The sequence below is a fragment of the Xiphophorus couchianus genome, chromosome 12, assembly GCF_001444195.1.
Source record: "Xiphophorus couchianus chromosome 12, X_couchianus-1.0, whole genome shotgun sequence".
Taxonomy (NCBI): domain Eukaryota; kingdom Metazoa; phylum Chordata; class Actinopteri; order Cyprinodontiformes; family Poeciliidae; genus Xiphophorus; species Xiphophorus couchianus.
In genome coordinates, this window is record NC_040239.1 from 912,775 (window position 1) to 932,003 (window position 19,229).

Consider the following 19,229-nt stretch of genomic DNA (forward strand, 5'->3'; position numbering starts at 1 on the left):
CACAGACATCAGGAAATGTCTCTAAGACAGTGATGGATATGAGATCATCTGTCTAAGCAGTCAGCCAATGAAATAAGTACAGCAACAGTGCTAGCCAATGCAAACGCACCAAAAGGGTGGATAAACCCTATAAAAGGTGGGTGCAAAAGAGGAACCTTTGGTTGGATCCTCCAGGCAGCTTCGAGCCAAGATCGAGATGGACAAAGAACTCTGCAGCTGAAGAAGAGCCGGGGCCACAGAGCCGAAGACTGTCCTGTGCATGGGGACCAACCCGTCAGCCCCACAACCTGTGGCTTCAAATCACACTTCTCTCATCAGCTGGGTTCAGAGCCCAAAGATGAAGATAAAGACAAAGACCAAGGCAAAGACAAAGAACAAAGGCAAAGTAGAAGAACTGGTGCCTTCCTTCCTGCAAGTCCTGTGTGACCTCACCATCTATGCAGAGAAGAAGCTCATCAGACCTACAGAGATTCCTGCCTTCATCGATCAACTTCCTCCTCCTGCTGCAACACCTTCTTCATCATCAGGCCAGGTCTGGGGTTCGAAACGCCAAACTCCGTCCGTCTCTCTCAAAGGTTCCCTTTTTTAGTTCTCAGTGTCAGCAGTAGGGAAAGATAAACTAGATGATTGATTTTACTTATTTGATTATTTCTGCTACTGAATGAAGCTGTACTGACCCTTGCAAAAATGCCTTACTAATAAAATATTTAGCATAAAGAAAATCTAAAAGATGTTGTGGACATTCAGTTAATGAGTCACCTTAAAGTTCTTTAATGGTTGTAAAATAGTTATGATGTTTGATTCTGGAGAGGAAAAAGTGGAAAATGTTTTTAGGTTGCTGGTAGCCCATATGTAAAACATCATCCTTGGGACTCGCCCGAGTCACTAAAACCTACCTGGTTCAATAACAAATGCAAGTTGTAATTTAGAGAACGAGCGACTGTTAACAGGTGTGCTCTGTGAAACTAGTTGGCTGCAGGCTGCTCAGTCTGGCTAATTCACAGGGGGAAGAAGGTTGGGACACCTGGATGTACGCCGTCAGAAACCAGGTGAATCGTTTCTCGAAACCAGCTTAAACAGAGTTTACTTCAGTTCTGGACAGGGTAAATCCCAGCAGATTTAGGAAACTCAATTAACCCGTTAGAAGGAGAGCTGGTAGCACATCTCCCCTCTCAGAAGAGGAAGTACGAGAGTGAGAGAGTAGAGAAAGAAGGGGGGGGGGGTGTTGCGCAACAACACATGACAACCTACTGCCTATATGATCGGCTGGGCAGAACCTACAAAAGGAAGCCAGAATCCACAATTAGTCAGAGCACTTGACAGACTCCTTTGACTCTGCCATTTGTTTCCAGTTGCTACCAGTTGACTCTCTTGTCACCTTGCAAAGTTTTAATGAATTTCTTATTTCTTCTCATCCAGATACTTGTTAAAGAAATTTCTTCCATGACAGTCTGTAAAAGATTTGAGACTGGGGTGTAGGTTCACCCTAAGCGTAAAGCCAGGGCTATAGAATTGTTTAAAACAAAACATATGCATGTGTTAGAATGGTCCAGTCAAAGTCCAGACCTAAACTCAATCGACAATCTGTGGAAAGATCTGAAAACTTCTGTTCACTAACATTCTTCATCTAATCTGACTGACCTGGAACTTATTTTCAAAAAGAATGCGCAAAGCTGGGAGAGAAAAACCCTGAAAGACTTTCTGCTGTATTAGCAGCAAAAGGTGGTTCCACAAAGTATTGACTCAGGAGCACTGAAAACATTTGCATACCACACTTTTCAGTTTTTTATTTGCAAAAAGTGTCTTGAATCATGTATAAGTTTATGAACTATATTTATGTTTGTAATTGTAATGTGACAAAATATGGAAAGGTTCAAGGGGTATGAATACTTTTGCAAACCACAAAGAAAAACAGAGTAATTTACACACAATAATCAGTTATATACAAAACACTATATTTGATTACTTGTACCATTCCTCCATCATTTAGCCTTTTTTCACCACTAGGCCTGTCACAATAAACGATAAATCAATTAATCGATAAATTAAAACTATCGACGTCATTTCAATTATCGGCATTATCGTCTCTTCCGGCCTTTTTCTCTTTCTGTTGATGACACCGAATGAAAAAAGGCTCAACTCCGGTGCTCTCCACTGACCCTCCTTTCTCATTTCCTTAGTGTAAAGCCCAGCGCACACTACGATCTTAGAGCTGTCGGCCGATTGTCGGCCCATTTTCAAAACCTGACAGACCACACATTAGCTGACAAAAATCCTAGGCATAAAGGTTCGATCGGGTTCGTTCCTGCAGTGTGGTGTCCAACAATGGGCACAAAATAATGGCTGCAAGTCCAGTTAACTAATTTTAAAACCAGGCAATAATCAATGCTTTACTACAGTCTACCTGCAATGCATGTTGCTAGTGTCAGAGTAAAGTCCTGACTGAATGAAAATCATTATAACCTATTTACGTCACGTTAACGAAGAACAGCTGAAAAGTTACCGGGTTTATCAACTGCAGTAGCGATTTCGCTCCAACTCCTCCTCTTGTCATTTCTATATTCTTTGCATGTTGAATAAACATTAATGTTGTTTCCACTATTATCTCCAATGTCCGATGGACTTCGGGTTGCGCGTGTCAGCTGTTTGGGATTCCCCTCTGTAATTTCCCCTCAGAAAGCACTAGGAGAATCCGCGCTTTCTGATTGGCTACCTGTCACATTCAACAGGCTGCGTTAAAACTCCCAGTCGGGGAAAACCCCTGATTTGGACCGGAGCGGCAACGACGATCTACCGTAACACACCACACAATCTTAGAAAGACCAACGTTCTAAGATTGTTGTATGGGGAAAAATAGGAGCAAAAAATCATGTAGTGTGAACTATTGCATCAGGTAGTCGATGTGCCCGTCTTCTCTATTTAAATCTAAATATTACTGAAGGGCAACATAATATACACACTTCATAATCTACAGTCTTTAGGTTGAATGCAGTATTTATTTCCACTTTGGCTTTATGTTGTTTAGTTTTTATCAAGTACATTTTTTGTTAATGGAGACTGAGAATCCATTTTGTTTTTGGTTGTTTTGTTTATTTTGTTTATCAGTTCCAGTGTTAAATATTCTTTTGAAAATAAAGTATATCTATCTTTGGCAGGAAATCACATGCATTATTACGTCATTTCCATTACATCAGTGTAAAAAGGTCTTCAAACAATATTATCGTTTATCGCAATAATTTTTTGAGACAATTAATCGCTCAGCAATTAATCGTGACAGGCCTATTCACCACATTTTTGAGTCACAAATTTATTATGTATGACTCAAAAATAACTCTTCAGAGAGGTTTGTTAGGGCTGGGGTTTAGGTGACTGGGGTTATTTTAACTGTAAGTGAATCATAGTTTAACAGGAGCAACCGGAGAACACTCAAACAAGCTTTGGAGAATCAATAAATGCCACTCTCTGAAAATGAAGCTAATAACACTTATACTGTGAGACCGCACAACTACTGCATAATTTTCTCTTTGTACAAACCACAATTTCCTAAATTTTTATTTCTAGAATGGCAATTTTTGTGTTGCTGTATCTGTAGTTTAGGGCATCTGTCTAACTGTTGGATCAGCAAAGCAAAAAAAAAAAAAAAGAAAAGAAAAGAAATTACTTGTTCCTTGCTTGATGACAATGGGTCGGTTGTGGGCGGAGCTTGGTAAGGTCCATAAAATAACCAAGTTAGTTCCAATACAGTTTTACTATAAGCAAATAAATAAATATAGACATTTTGTAGTTTGAAACAGGCAGTGTAATTTTAATTTATTAAACAGTCAGTTGAAGAGAATAAATCTGTGTATTATAAAATATATTTCAGGAGCAATACACCAGAATAAGAGAGAGAAAGAAATTCTAATAATATCATAAACTGAAAACCTGAGCAATGGAAAACACACACATACACAAAAGGAAAACCTTTTTTTCATAGAGCACTCTTCAGTACACAAACTTTATCTTTGTGTGTTTAAGGAAAGTCTAAGGTGACTGTGGTGTGTACCTGTCAAAACAGTCCCAGGTTCTAAAAAATAAATCTGTCCTAAATACAACAAAAAATGTCAAATTGCAGCGGATATGGAATCACTGAAAAATACAGTAAAAACTTTATCCACATTCACATATATAATCTTCTGTCAGGACTCGTCCTTAAGCTGCTGAGAAGTTTGATCTTATGGAGTCCTCTCGTAACTGATGGTGCTTCATGGATTCAGACTCTTCAACACGTGTACGCCGCTGAATAGTTATCCTGTAGTTTTTTCTGCAGAAGCAGGCAAAACAAATTTGATTATTTATTATGTTTATATGCTGGTTTAAACATGATGTAATGAAATGCGTTAAAAAAAATGTCAAGCTAAAGTCACAAGGTAAAAAAAGTTTTTGCTTCAGTTGGTTTTCTTTGTTTGAGATGCCACTGCCCACAGAGTGTTTAAAAATAAAGTAGTGCAATGCTGTCCTTTTATAAAATCAACACAAGGTGTGTAACCTGGCTGCTTTGTGCTTAGCGCAAAATATGAAGACATAATTTAAAAAGTTGAAATACTGTGCTTTCATTCTGTCTACACAAAAGCTTTTAATAGTAAATATTGCTTTAAATTCCATGGTATTGCAAAGTGTTGCAGTTTTCATTCTAGTCAATGAGAGCATTTGCACTATGTCCGAAATTATGTAGTGTATTTTTGTAGGACGACAGAGCAAGTGTGGAGTCGCTCTTCAATGATTATACTGCTCCAACAAGAAACTGCAGAAGCACAGTATCCGTATTTTCAAAGTAATTCACCAAAACAGACTAGATTTACTTGAAATACTAGCTATATTAAAGAAAATATGGGGATATTTATACATATTTATTGCGGTCAGCATGTATAACATGTTATAGCTGTGTATGCTCAAAGCCTGTGCTATCCAGCTCTTCATGTTGAAGACGTCCAGCATGTCGTCAACATCAGCCTGCATCTACAGAGGGTTCCTGTGATGTGGAAAACATCCTGTGTTGTTCTGGTACCAAAGACCTGTGACTCCAAGGTCTACTGGCCTGTGGCGCTGACGTCCTACATCATGAAGACCCTGGAGAAACTCATCTTGGAGCAGCTCCGGCCTCCAAGATGTTGGACCTCTTGCAGTTTGCCTACCAGCCCAAACTTGGAGTTGAGGATGCCATCATCTTCTTCTGATCCGCGCATACGCTCACCTGGACCAGCCGGCGAGCACTGTGAGAATTATGTTTTTTGACTTCTCCAGTGCATTCAACACCATCCGTCCGACTCTACTGGGTAAGAAGCTGACGGGGATGCAGGTGGATTCCCCCTGGTATCCTGTATTGTGGACTATCTAACTGGCAAACCACAGTTCGACACTGTGTGTCGGACAGTGTTGTCAGCAACACAGGGGCATCACAAGGTACTGTCCTCTCTCCCTTCCTCTTCATGCTCTATACATCCAACTTCAGCTATTGCACTGAAACCTGTCATCTCCAGAAGTTCTCAGATGACTCAGATGTGGTTGGTTGTATCAGTGAGGGTGATGAGGTTGAATACAGGGCTGCTGTGGACAACTTTGTCATATGGTGACAAATATGCTGTGTACAAGAAGGGCCAAAGTCGCCACTACTTTCTGAGGCGGGTGAGGTCCTTCAACATCTGCTGGACCTTGCTCAGGATGTTTTATGAATCCGTGGTTATCATTGCCATCCTGTACGCTGTGGTGTGCTGGGGCAGCAGGCTGAAAGTGGAGAACACCAACAGACTGAACAGACTGATCCACAAGGCCAGCGGCGTGGTTGGAGTGCTGCTGGACTCTCTTACTGTGGTGTCAGTGACTGTTGTGGGAGAAGGATTCAGGTCATCTTGGACAAGGAGTCTCATCCATTTCACGATGCACTGACTGGATACAGGAGCACCTTCAGCCAGAGACTTATTTTACCAAAGTGCACCACAGAGCGACAGAGAAAATCCTTTCTGCCTGTTGCCATTAGGCTTTACAATGCCCAAGTCTGAGCTATTTATTATTTATTGAATAATAAATAATCTATAATTCTTTTTTTTTTTTCCCAAGATGGGGGCGCACGCAGTTGCAGGGGCTCATTGCTCTCTCGGTCGGTGCTATGTTTGGCTGCTTGTGTACGTGTTGATTTGTGTTCCGTACTCGTCATGTCGGACAAACAAAATATACAGTCGGGACGATCTCCTGACGATCGGTGCCCGCTACGAACTAGATGTTACAGCTGATTTTCAACGCTTGTTCAATATTCCGGGGGACATAGCGAGGAGCCCCGGCGCGCCGTGGATTACCATCATAGCAGGGAGGAAGCGTTGGCGGCGTAGAGAGAGAAGGCAGAAGCGGGGCTGCAAGGCCGGCGTGCTAGCTAGGCTACGGAGGCAACCACACAAACCACCGCTCCCCAGTGTTAAGGAAAAATGATTATTTTTAGTGCTTAATACAGTTAATCTTACGACATGTGTTAAAGGTATATTCAGCACTCTTATTTAGAACAGTTTTCTGTTGAGTAGATGAGCAGGCATTCAGACAAACAGGGGCCAAAATGCAGATCACTCAATGGAGTCTCCCCGCTGTGAGGCGAAGCCATAAAATTAGCATTTTCCTTGGGAGACAGAGACTTTAGATTTCTCAGGTATCTGTGAGGTCTTATCTCAGGATCGTTCTGTACTCAGAATGACCGTGGGAGCCACGTGGGTCAGGGCCAGCTATCCGCTTTTTTGTCTCGTCAGAAGACAGATGTTCCTTTGATCTTTGCGTAGATCAGGGGGAGTTTCCAAGTTTCTCTGAGTGCTTAAGGGAGTTTCCAGTTGGTCAACAAGAGGAACGCCTTGAGTGCATAAATTAAATAGAGAAACACCTCTTTAGTATAAGATTTCGCGTCGGGAGAGAAAATGCAGAGAGCGGCCACCATTTTGCCTTTTTGCATTGGCTCTCTCTCCAAAGACGTCTTTGCTTTTTTGTTTGTCTTTGTTTTGTGTTTGTCTGTCTTCCCCTTGTCTGTCTTTATTTTTATGAGAAAAATGCATATCTCTGTTCCTCTGCAGCTTTGTTGTTGATTGCTTTGTATGAGATTAAACTCTGTGATCTGTGACGTCAACGCGCTTTGTTGTTGCTTTCACTTTAGAGCACGCCGCCACTCGTCGAGGATCCCGGGAAAATTAAAGAGGAAAGAGCCAAACGTTTTGTCCAAAGTTAGCATTAAATTATCCTCTTTTTTAACACCAGCCTGTTTCTCTAGAATGCCAGATCCCTTGCAAACAAGATGGATGAACTGAGACTACAGGCTGCATCTCACAGCGCAGTGAAGGACAGCTGTATTCTTCTGATCACGGAGACCTGGCTGCATCCAGACATAGCGGACTCTGCCATCGAGCTAGCAGGCTACACAGTACAGCGCCACGACAGAACGAAAGACTCCGGTAAGAGCAGAGAAGGAGGGCTCTGTGTTCGTGAACAACACCTGGTGTACTAACACAACGACTGTCATCAGCCATTGCTCCCCAGACTTGGAGTATGTGACTGTTAGATGTAGACCAATATACCTCCCCAGAGAGTTCACCGTAGTCATGGTAACCGCTGTTTACATACCACCGGATGCTAATGCTAAAACAGCTATTGGACGTTTGCATGACAGTATTAGCCATCTGCAGAGCATCTATCCAGATGCTGTGCACATCATAGCGGGGGACTTCAACCATGCAGACTTTTTTTTTTTTTTTTTTCCATTTTTGTCTCTGAAGAGTTTTTGCGGCGCTAGTGGCTAGTATTTTTTCAACAGTAGGCAGGCAGGAAGGAGGGTGAGGAGAGGGGGAAGACATGCGGCAAAGGTCGTCGGGACCGGGAGTCGAACCCGCGACGTCCGCGTCCAGGACTAAGGCCTCCAAACGTGGGGCATGCTAACCCCCTGCGCCACCACAGCACGCCCCAACCATGCAGACTTGAAGACAGCGCTCCCCAAATTCCTCCAGCATGTAAAGTGTGCTACAAGAGAGGCTAACACTCTGGACAAAGTCTACTCCAACATCAAGCTAGGCTACAGGGCTAGACCACTTCCTCACCTGGGTCAGCCCGATCACCTGTCCCTGCATTTAATTCCTGCTTATGCCCCCCTCAGGAAAACTGCTCCAACCATCACCAAAACCATCAAATCCTGGCCCGAGGATGCGACACAGCAGCTGCAGGACTGTTTCGACAGGACAAACTGGGATGTTTTTGAACATCAGGACCTGGAGGTTTTTACAGACAGTGTACTGTGCTATATCAAGAACTGTATTGACACTGTAGCTGTGGTTAAACGCATCCGGGTCTTCCCAAACCAGAAGCCCTGGATGACTCAGGAGGTCCAGCGACTGCTAAAGACCAGGAATACCGCCTTCAGGTCTGGGGACAGGACCGTCTACAGTACAGCCCGAGCTAACTTGAAGAGCGGCATCAGAATGACTAAGTCTGACTACAGGAGGACGATAGAGGGCTACCTTGACAGCAACAACAGCAGGCAGGTGTGGCAGGGAATCCAGCATCTCACCAACTACAGGACCAACCTCGCAGCTGTGGAAGGCGACGCCACACTGGCAGAGGAGCTGAACCTCTTCTTTGCCCGCTTTGAGGTGAAGCCAACAGAGGCAGCCACACTACACCAAGCGACCCACAACACCACACTCCTCGTTGTAGAGGAGCACGAGGTGAGGCGCACACTGCGGGCTGTCAACCCAAGGAAGGCTGCTGGACCTGATGGCGTCCCTGGACGTGTCCTGAAAGACTGCGCCGATCAGCTGGCTGGAGTCTTCACTAGGATCTTCAACCAGTCCCTAGCCCTGTCTACAGTCCCATCCTGCCTGAAATCTTCCACCATAGTCCCCATACCCAAGAAACCTCACATCTCTTGCCTCAACGACTACCGGCCAGTGGCACTGGCCCTGTGGTAACGAAGTGTTTTGAAAAACTGGTCCGGGGTCACATCACAGCACTTCTCCCTCCTGACTTTGACCACCACCAGTTCGCCTACAGAGCCAACAGATCCACAGAGGACGCTGTGATCACAGCCCTCCATGCTGCTCTGTCACATCTGGAGCAGCAGGGGAGCTATGTGTGGATGCTCTTTGTAGACTACAGCTCTGCTTTTAATACCATCCTCCCTCACAGACTGGTGGACAAATTGGGGGACCTGGGCCTCCCTCACTCCACCTGCATGTGGATTCTGAGCTTACTGACCAACCGACAGCAGAGAGTTAGGGTGGGAAAACATACATCCACTGCCCTCAGTCTTAGTACTGGCTCTCCACAGGGCTGTGTGCTGAGCCCCCTGCTCTATTGTCTGTACACATACGACTGCACCTCTGCCCACCACAGCAACACCATCATCAAGTTTGCTGATGACACCACAGTGGTGGGGCTCATCTCAGGAGGCGACGAGTCCGCCTAAAGGGGTGAGGTGGAACGGCTGTTGGTGTGGTGCAGGGAGAACAATCTGCTCCTCAACAACTCAAAGACAAAAGAACTCATAATAAATTACAGGAGGAATAAAACGGACATTACACCACTAACCATTGGGGGGAAATGTGTGGAGAGGGTAGCTGATTTCCGTTTCCTGGGGGTCCACATTGAGCAGGGCCTCACATGGAACATGAACACCTTCGAGCTGATAAAAAAGGCCCAGCAAAGACTGTACTTCCTGAGGGTTCTCAGGAGGAACAACATCAAGGAGAAGCTGCTGGTGTCCTTCTACAAGTGCTCCATAGAGAGCATACTGACTTACTGTATCTGCGTATGGTATAACAGCAGCACTACGACGCAAAGGAAAGCTCTCCAAAGGGTTGTGAATACAGCCCAAAAAATCATTGGCTGCCCTCTCCCCTCACTGGAGGACCTGCACAGCGACCACTGTCTAAGAAAAGCACAACACATCACAAAAGACACTTCTCACCCCGGACATTCTCTGTTCACACTGCTGAAGATACAGAGCAATCAGAACAAGAACCAACCGTCTCAGAGACAGTTTCTACCCGATAGCAATAACAAAACTAAATGCATTCAAAAACAACCATTAATCATCATGAATGATGTATGTGAGAATGTGGCTGTTCTTATTTATTAGTTTTTTTTGTTTTTTTCCCCCAGTTATTTGTTAATTCTTACATTGTGTGTGAATTGTGAGACAGTTATTTTTTGTTTTTAAGCATATGCACTGACTGATGGCACCTTTTAAATTTCGTTGTTCTTGTGACAATGACAATAAAGATTTATCTATCTATCTATTCAATTTTTTATTGAATAATAAATAATCTATAAATGTTCATGCTTGTTATTTATTTATATTTAGTCATATTTAACTATCTCATCATTTTTAGTTATATATATATATATATATAATAAACTTTGTTTCATATGGTTATATTTGTATTACTGATATTTAATACCTCAGATGGAGTAGCTTGTCAATGAATAAGCAATTTCCCCTTGGGGATTAATAAAATATATTCTATTTTATTCTATGTATACACCTGCGATGGACTGGCGACCTGTCCAGGGTGTACCCCACCTCTCGCCTGAAATGTTTCGCTCTAGATGGGCACCAGCCCCCCTCACGACCCTACTAGGGACAAGGGTGTAAAGAAAATGGATGGATTTATACACACAAAACATGATGATTTAATTCTGATACCTATAAGTCAAGTGTCATATGAAGTGGGAGAGCAATGGATGGAAAATATTAATTTTGGACGTTGTGAACTATTATTGTATGTATTTACAATAATAGTAAATACATACTTTACTGCGTGATCTCTCATTTCTCGCACATGTGACTTGATACACCTTTGCGGTTCACAGTGGAGCGGAGCACAGCCCGATGCAGTGTAAATTAGGGTAACAGTGACCAAACACTGCAATACTCTTTGAAAACTATTATCTATTTTTATTTTGCCCGCCAGAAAAAATTAACTTGAACAATGTGATATTCCCTGTAGTCAAAATGAATGCTATTTGTGACCAAAATAAGTAGAAATGATCATATTTTATTTGTCCTTTGCATGCTAAATATGAATTTCATTTTATATGTGTAGCCCTGTGGTAAACTGAGGTTACTGTAATGACTGTATGTTAAGGTTAATAGAAATCTTACATAGTTCAAGACAGGACACAAAGATATAAAAGCTTATTTACTATTGCATAGCATTGGTGACAGCTATGGATTTCATATTCTTGTTTCTGAAAGAAATACACTAGTATTTTTTTTTACTTTAATATCTAAATAATATAAAAGGTAAAGGTAGCTATTAAGTAATTTGCTTACTTAGTAATTAAAACTGTATTGTTTGTAAATCGACTAAGAGCATTATTTTACGTAAACATCGCAATTGAAAGAAGCATTAGTGTGACGTAAAATGCACTGTATATTTTATTTGATTTTGCCATTTGATTGGTCACTGAGACAGTCAGGAGGGAGGAAGAAGGAGAGGAGAAATGTGATGTGCAGAATGGAGGGTGAGACGAGCGGACAAGGAGTGAAAAAATACTGTAAATACTAACACTTTACTTAGTAAGTCATTACTCTAATCTGACCCCTCGTTTTTAGTACCAAGGACTCTCAGGGGTTACTTTCTATAATCCAATAATCAGATTAAAGTGACTTATCCAAGTCACTTTGCATTACTATATTTGTCATTTTACTTAGATTTTGATGTATTTTATTTGTCAAAATACATCTAACTATTGGTCAAACCTGCATTTACATACGTAGGTTGACTGGCAATTTAACTAGTTTTACCTTTTTCTAAAACCTTAAATTAAAAACAGCTAGTAAAATTCGACTCAGTAGTTTTAAACTGAATACAGTAGTTTGACCAACAAAAACAAAGTCTAAAAAACAAGGTTTGTTCTTCTTGAACTCTTCTTGATTTTCCTGTGTTTATTTAGTTTCTGTGTTCTGTTGAGTTTTCGTGTTGTCCTGTCTACCCTTGATTGCTCCCAGCTGTGTCTTGTTTCCCTGATTACCCTCTGTGTATTTAAATCCACCTGTGTCTCTTGTTTTCTTGTCTTGTCTATTCTGCCATTTGTTTCCACTTGCTACCAGTTCTGAGCTCTTAGCCTTCTGCTCACCTGTGCTGCCTGGATTGTGTGCTTTATTCATCATTAAATCATGTCATTCTACAAACCTGGGTTTACTGAGTCTACCTTACCACTCTACCACTGCCAAATTGTGACAATAATTCATCGCCACCTCACTTTCCATCCCTGAATTCAATAACTTGCCATGCATGAGCCATGAGCCAAAAGGTTGAAAAACTCTGACTGGGGCAAAAGAGTTTTTTTTTCTCCTTTCATTTTCAGCCACAAACTTTTCAATTAAAATATCTACTGTTATGTGCTCCTGTCTCACCTTCTGGTCTTCTCCCATTGCTCCCTCACTTTGACTCTCCTCTTCAAGTGGATAGCATAACATTAATATATTTACAACAGACGGTACATGTAGCAGTGTACAATATCACAATATGAACTAACTAAAGATAAAATAAATATCATACTTGAGAATTTTAACAACTGATTTCCAGATGTATACATTATACATCTCATACAATATCAACTCTGTTTACTGCATAACCTGCTCCTTACAGTAAGAGTTTTCACTAATTTATTTTAAAACCACTCTTCAAGCTCTGTACCATCCTTTCATTTTCATGTCTCCTATTTGCTGCTCCTAAACTTACAAAATGTAAAATGACTTCAGAGATGAACAGCTAAGGCATAGACATTAATACGTAGATGCCTTATTGAGTGGGTCAGCTTGTTCCTGCGATATGTCACAACGTCCACCATATTGAATGTGGCACATCTGCCAGTAAGCTAATACAAATAAACAAACCGAACCTCATGAAGCACCTTTTGTTGGGAACTGGGGTTTTGGGATCTGTGAGGGGTTTCCATATCCTTTCAAACCAGTTCATGGTGCCACAGTCTTCACAAAACTTGACCTCCAGTAAACACCCTCTCTTCGTCCTCCAGGGGATGAATAGAAGACTGCTTTTAAAACTCCTATTGGACATTTTGAATACTTCGTTATGCCCTTCGGCCTTTGCAACGCCCCAACCTTCTTTCAAGCCCCTGTAAATGACGTTCTATGTAATTTTCTGAATGTTTTTGTGTTTGTTTACCTGGATAACATTTTCATATACGTACAGTATTCTAAGTCTGGTTTTCCCAATCACCCATCGTCATCCAGCCCGACTCCAGTAAACACTTTAGTGTGGAAGTTGATGCTTATTTCTTCCCCAAACCAGTTATTTTCATAATAAAATTGTTTTGTTCTTATTTACAATGTAACTGGTTAATACATATTTCGCTTAGCTAATTTAAGACCTCTCCTGAGCTTCTTCAGTCTCTCAGTCTCATTGTGATGAAATAACAAAACACGTTAGTGAAGACCTGAGCTGGAATGCTAACTCCACTTGAGTCTGTTGTGCCTGAAGAAGGCATAACAGAGGCAATAAAGGGCAATAAAGTCAAGGACAAACAGATTAAAAAACAGTTTCTAACCAAGAACTGTTGTACTGAATACAGCCAATTTATTTATTTACATATTTGTTTGTTTTCCTTCACATCCCAGTTGTTTCTGTGTTTTTCTACTATATTCTTGAGATATACTTATTATTTTATTCAATTATTTAACTTTCCTTCGACAGTTGCTATTTTTAAAATTTTGTTGTGCACAATGACAATAAAAGTAATTCTGATTCTGGTAGAGTCAGAATATTGGACTCTACCAGAGATTCTGACTCTACCAGAATCTCTCTTCTGGTAAACAGTTGTAGCACGCTGACAACATTCTGGCTACTGTTAAGACAGCAAAGAAAATGATGGGTAACCATGGCAACTAGTGACAGTTTAAATGCAGGCTGGCTTTTTAGACGTCAGGTTGCTCATGTATTCACCATATTTACAAACAAATAATCCCTCTGTATTTTATGGATAATCTTGTTTTTCAACATACTTTCAACACTTTTGGGACTTTTGTGTGACTGTCTGCAGTGAAATGATCACTAAAGTACAGAAGATGGAGTAGGAAGCCATCTGTTCTCTATATTTGCTTTGTCTATTGATCTTGAAGATTTTTAGTTTTAGGGAATGAGAACAGGCGTGCTTGTTCACTGGGGTAATTAGTGATTACTTCACCGCCAGATGTCCCGTTAGCACAACACAGAGGTAAGTTTAAAACATTTCAAACCATGTTTGAATTTAGCATTTGACTTCTAACTCTGTGAATTATTTACAATTATACTGACAATTTATGCAAAGTTCCAACATCTTGTCAGTGACACTTTAAAGTTTAACCTGGACATCATCGTTGTCAAAATAATATTGGCGGATGAACTTGTTTGAACTTGTTAGCGATCCTTGTGTTGAACATCCAAACATATACTATGCTTCAAAGCCACATGTTGTGCATAAATACCGTCCTTATCAGACGGGTATTCGTAAACAATAACCGAGAAAACTATCCAGCCATCCATCTTCTGTACACCCTTGTCCCTAGTGGGGTCGGGAGGGGTGCTGGTGCGTATCTGCAGCTGACGTTCCAGGCGAGAGGCGGGGTCACCTGGATAGGTCAGCAGTCTGTCACAAATAACTGCCGATGGCATGTATTAATTGCTATTCATAGCCAAACCAAAACTATTGTCACACATTAACTTGTTAATTTGAAGGAAGACAAATATTCTTCGGTTACTACAGTGACTCAAAAAAGCTGGGGCAGCTGGCAGAGCTGAAGTATTGTTACCTGAAAAAGTAGAATGCTATCAGCATTAGAGCTCCAAGAACAGCTCCAACCGTGACTCCAGTTAAGGCTGATACTCCCAGTCCACCTAATCATGAGAAGTTGAGAAAAACGCAAACATACACATTATCAAGTCAATGAAGCTGAAAGTTCTATGAGTTCTTCAAACAGGGAAATATGTTTACATGAATGATTTTCCACTTCTTTTTCTTTTTTTGGGACTTCCTTTCTTCTTTTCAGAGTGAAACGATCAGTGTTGAAGGCAGGCAACAGCTGAAAAGTTTTATTTTCCCCAAAGTAGTTGACTACCACCTGTAAATCAGATATCTATATTACTTTCACAAACCTTTACAATCTTTTATATCTAAGGACTGATACAAGGTACTTTACTTTTTAGGGAACTTTTAATATTTTAATTACCTCATAGCTACCTGCTTCAATATTGGTCATAGCCATCAAAGAGAAATCGCCGACTCTATCACCATTGACATCTATGGATACCTGGCCAGCAATTCCTATTCATCACCATAAAAAAATAAATCATATGAAATACCTTAGTGTTAAAATTAACTAAAATATTGCTGATGCGCCAAAACTTTTAATTACTTCAAAATATATGTCATGGTTTTTGGAATGCTTTTTGCTCACACACAGAAAACTTAAGGAAACCAGATGGGAAAGAATAATAAAGTTTATTATAAAATAGAAAAGAATAATGGTTTCTACAGCTTGTCTGAGGTTCAGGAAATGGTGTAACTGGAGAACTGAAAGTGAAGCAGGGAGAAGGTGAATATCTGGGTGGAGTCTGATAATAAATCTTGTGAATAATATTCTTTGTGACAGAGGGAGGTGAGTGGAGCTTGATTTGAGTGGGAGCATCCAGAAGCTGGGAGTTAACGGTTCCATGGAGTGGTCTTCAAGGAGCTGCAGGGTGATTGATTGTTTGAGGGTGGACAGGTATCTAGAAGCCGATGAGGAGTGAGAGGAGCGGAGCTTTGCCAGACGAGGAACTGAAGCCAGAGGATTTATAACCGCAACCACAGACTATGGAAGATCTGGAATTGGGTGAGGGTGCAGAGGCTCCGTTTGATGGTGGGGATTGGTGCTATTGCAGACAGAACACGACAGAATCTCTCTTGTGATGTCGTTGCACAATGTGAGCCAGCAGAAGATCCTTTTTGCATGCCACTTTGTTGCGTCAACACCTAGCTGTCCTTTATGTATGTCTTTGTGTAGAGAATGTGGAATAACAGCTTTCTGGCCTTTCATTATGATGCCATTTTCCACAATTAGCTCATCTCTGTAGGGAAAGAATGGGTGCAGAGCAGGCTCCAATTGTCTCTCTTTGTTTGGCCATCCTTTCTGTATGACGACGGCTAGGCGCTTTAAGCATGTTGTCAGTTGCCATGTGTTCCCTGAGTTCTTACAGTTGGACTGTTGAAATGTAACTCACCAACATGACATTGAAGGTTTCATCTTCAAATGGATTCTGCGGGGTGAAAGGGTTCAGAGCGCTCGATAGTGTGTCATCTACAGTAAATACATTTGCTTCCCCTTTTTTGGCAACGTTTTCTTGGCAACGTCACTGCCAAGGAAACGTTGGGACAGACATGTTGGTGATGGCAGTGATCTTTGCAGGATCAGCGTTGAGACCTTCCTTTGTAAAGATGTGACCGACATAGTGCACTTTACTCAAACAAAACTTGCATTTGTTTGGATTCAGTCTCAAGGTAACTTGTCTGGCACATTCCAGTACTTTGCTGAGTCAGCCAGGTTGCAACCACCGATAATGATGTCAGTCACAATGACTGAACAGGGAAGCCCAGTAAACAGCTGTTACATGGATCGCTAGAAAACTTTGCTGGCTGAGTTAATTCCAAAATGTAGTCAGCAGTGATGATTTGTTTGTCATTTTGGCACTTGCCAAAATGAATATTTGGCATCCAGCACAGAAAACACGGTTGCTCCAGACATGTTTGCACCTGTACTTCAACGCTCCGCATGGGATAGTGAGGGTGTTTTAAGGCCATGTTGAGGTCTTTGAGGGTTATGCAGAGCCTGATTTCTTGTTAGTCCTGTTTGTGCACCACAAACAGTCACAGAGTCAGTGGGCTCTGTGACTGGCATTATTACACCTATGTTTTCCAACCAGTTGAGTTCATCTTTAACTGTATCCTGCATCGCCACAAGGATGTGGTGCGCTGGTCTCACAATATTTGTCACATCTGGATTTGATGTCATGGCATATGTTACAGGGAGCTCTCCCAATTCATCACTGAATAAATCTTTGTATTGGGAGATGACTTTATTTTTGAAGGTATTGTCACTCTGTATCAACATGATGAACTTCAGGACTTAGTTTGACATTTTCCATGTCTGTGCATGCTTGAAAACCAAGTAGTGGTTGTACATCCTTGTCTACTATAAAGAAGTTCAGTGAATGATGTTGATCTTTGAAATCGCATAGCAGTGTGACCAGACCGCTAGTTTGAATCCTGTTACCACCATATGCAACCAGGTTAGGTGGCTCTCCGCAGCTGGTACGTTGCTCCCCATGTGTTACTCTCTTAAATGTGTGGAGGGATAACACGTTGCATTTTGCTCCTATGTCAACTTTAAATTCAATGAAAGCAGAATTAGTGTGGATGGTGGCATCTTCCTGCTTTGTATCAACTTTTGGTGTGATGCTGTCAACGTCAAAGCATAGAAAGTGTCACCTACAGTTGACTGTTCAATGGCAACTTCATGTACTGGCTGTCTGTATGTCTTCTTATAGGGATTTTGAGGTTTGCTTTTGCAGCAGTTTTTGCAATGGTTAATTTTCCTGCACTAATGGCACTGCTGTCTGAATGCCAGGCATTTTTCTCATTTTGCAATGTGAGAGCCTTTGCAATTATTGCAGTCAGCTATAATATGTGACTGGGGCCTAGGTCATTGTTGCTTTTTGAAGGTAGATGGAAGAGGTTTGCGGTGGAGGCTGGAGGAGTATTTTACAGGATCAACCGCATTAGCTTAGCTAGCTAATGTTTTGATTCCCTCCTCTGTCATTTCATGAATGTGACAGATTGAAACAGCTTTTACCAGAGTAATCACTGTCTCTTAATAAAGCCTTTCTGAGAGAGTCACTTGAGATGCCACAAACTATCCTGTCGCAGATGAGATGGTCAGTAAGTTCACTGAAATTGCAGGTTTTAGCTTTTATTTTTAAATTGCTGATAAAAGACTCAATGCTGTCATCCTGTCTTTGATTTCTGGATGAAACTTGTGCCTCTCCACTGTTCTGTTGCATAAGGGGTTGCAAATTTCACAGAATTTCCGTTTCAAACAGTCTGATTCTGCTGGTGTGATGATGGCTCTATCCTCATCATGTACAGCAGCAGAGTAGACAAACAAGCGCTCCCGCTCGATGCCATCTGGACCCGTAATGTTGAAAAGAATATAAGCTGGCTTGTCATGGTGTGCAGCAGCAATAAAAATGCTGTACTCCCGTTCGAAAATGTGACAGTTTTCTGCCACATTCTCATTGAAAACCACAGGCTCCGGGCTGTGAAAACCATCATATCCAGGACATCTGTGCTCCAGGCAGCAGGCATAGACTGACGATGCAGGGCGAAAGAAAAAAAATCCGATGGAAGAGCAGAAATAAGGAGGAAAAAAGCCTTTGAGTGAAAGTTTTACAATTTTTTCTGACACCATATAAATGCTTGCTCATTGTAATAAAAAGTAAGACAGACAACCGGGAGAGAATTCACTGAAAAGGTGTCTTTAGTGATAAGCTGTTAGCTACAGAGCTAACAGCTTGCACATACCAAGTACCTCAGACCGAGGCGTTCCATGCATACTTGTACGGCAACTGCTGTAGGACAAAATAATCATTTCACAAATGATCTACTGATAGTAAATGTCTGTGCTCCAACATTATTTGTGGGTTATAATTGCAAAATAAGCGAAATGGCATGCCAGCACTCCTAAGCATGACTGCACTTTAAGCCACCATCTTGAAAATTGACAAGAATACTTTTTGAGGAGCATCTGATAAAGAGGAAATACTATTCTTCTTTTGTGAAGAACCGTATTTTGTACGATTCTTCACAAAATACCTACAACAATTGTCAAATGGCTAAAAATGGAAATTGCAAAGTCATTATCCATGGAGGAGGATGGCCTGCAAAAAGATGCGATTCTCTCTCCATGACTCTTTTGTTACCTTTGCTTAAGGGTTTGATATGCATACTGAAGCAGGTTCGGTGTCGCCAGGGGATTTCCAGGTGGCCTGTGTATGTAAAGTGTGTGCAAATACCAATGTCCCCCAGCCACATGGCCACGCATCGACTGTTCAGCGTCAGATGAAGTATGGGAGAGCCTTAAGTCAGGTCTTCACACTTTTTGCACATTAACCAGAACACAGAAGTCGCTCCAT

General features: G+C 41.6%; 1 protein-coding gene across 1 annotated transcript in view; it reads right to left on the reverse strand.

Moving 5' to 3' along the window:
* Positions 1 to 3,215: 3,215 nt before the first annotated feature.
* Positions 3,216 to 19,229, reverse strand: part of npr3 (natriuretic peptide receptor 3) — a 96,539-nt gene continuing 80,525 nt past the window's right edge. The window contains exons 5-8 of the mRNA XM_028034982.1: positions 15,230 to 15,324; positions 14,995 to 15,121; positions 14,813 to 14,897; positions 3,216 to 4,303 (exon numbers count right to left, since the gene is read on the reverse strand). Coding sequence (XP_027890783.1) covers positions 4,192 to 4,303; positions 14,813 to 14,897; positions 14,995 to 15,121; positions 15,230 to 15,324 — 419 coding nt within the window. The 3' untranslated portion in view covers positions 3,216 to 4,191. The remainder of the gene's footprint in view (positions 4,304 to 14,812; positions 14,898 to 14,994; positions 15,122 to 15,229; positions 15,325 to 19,229) is intronic.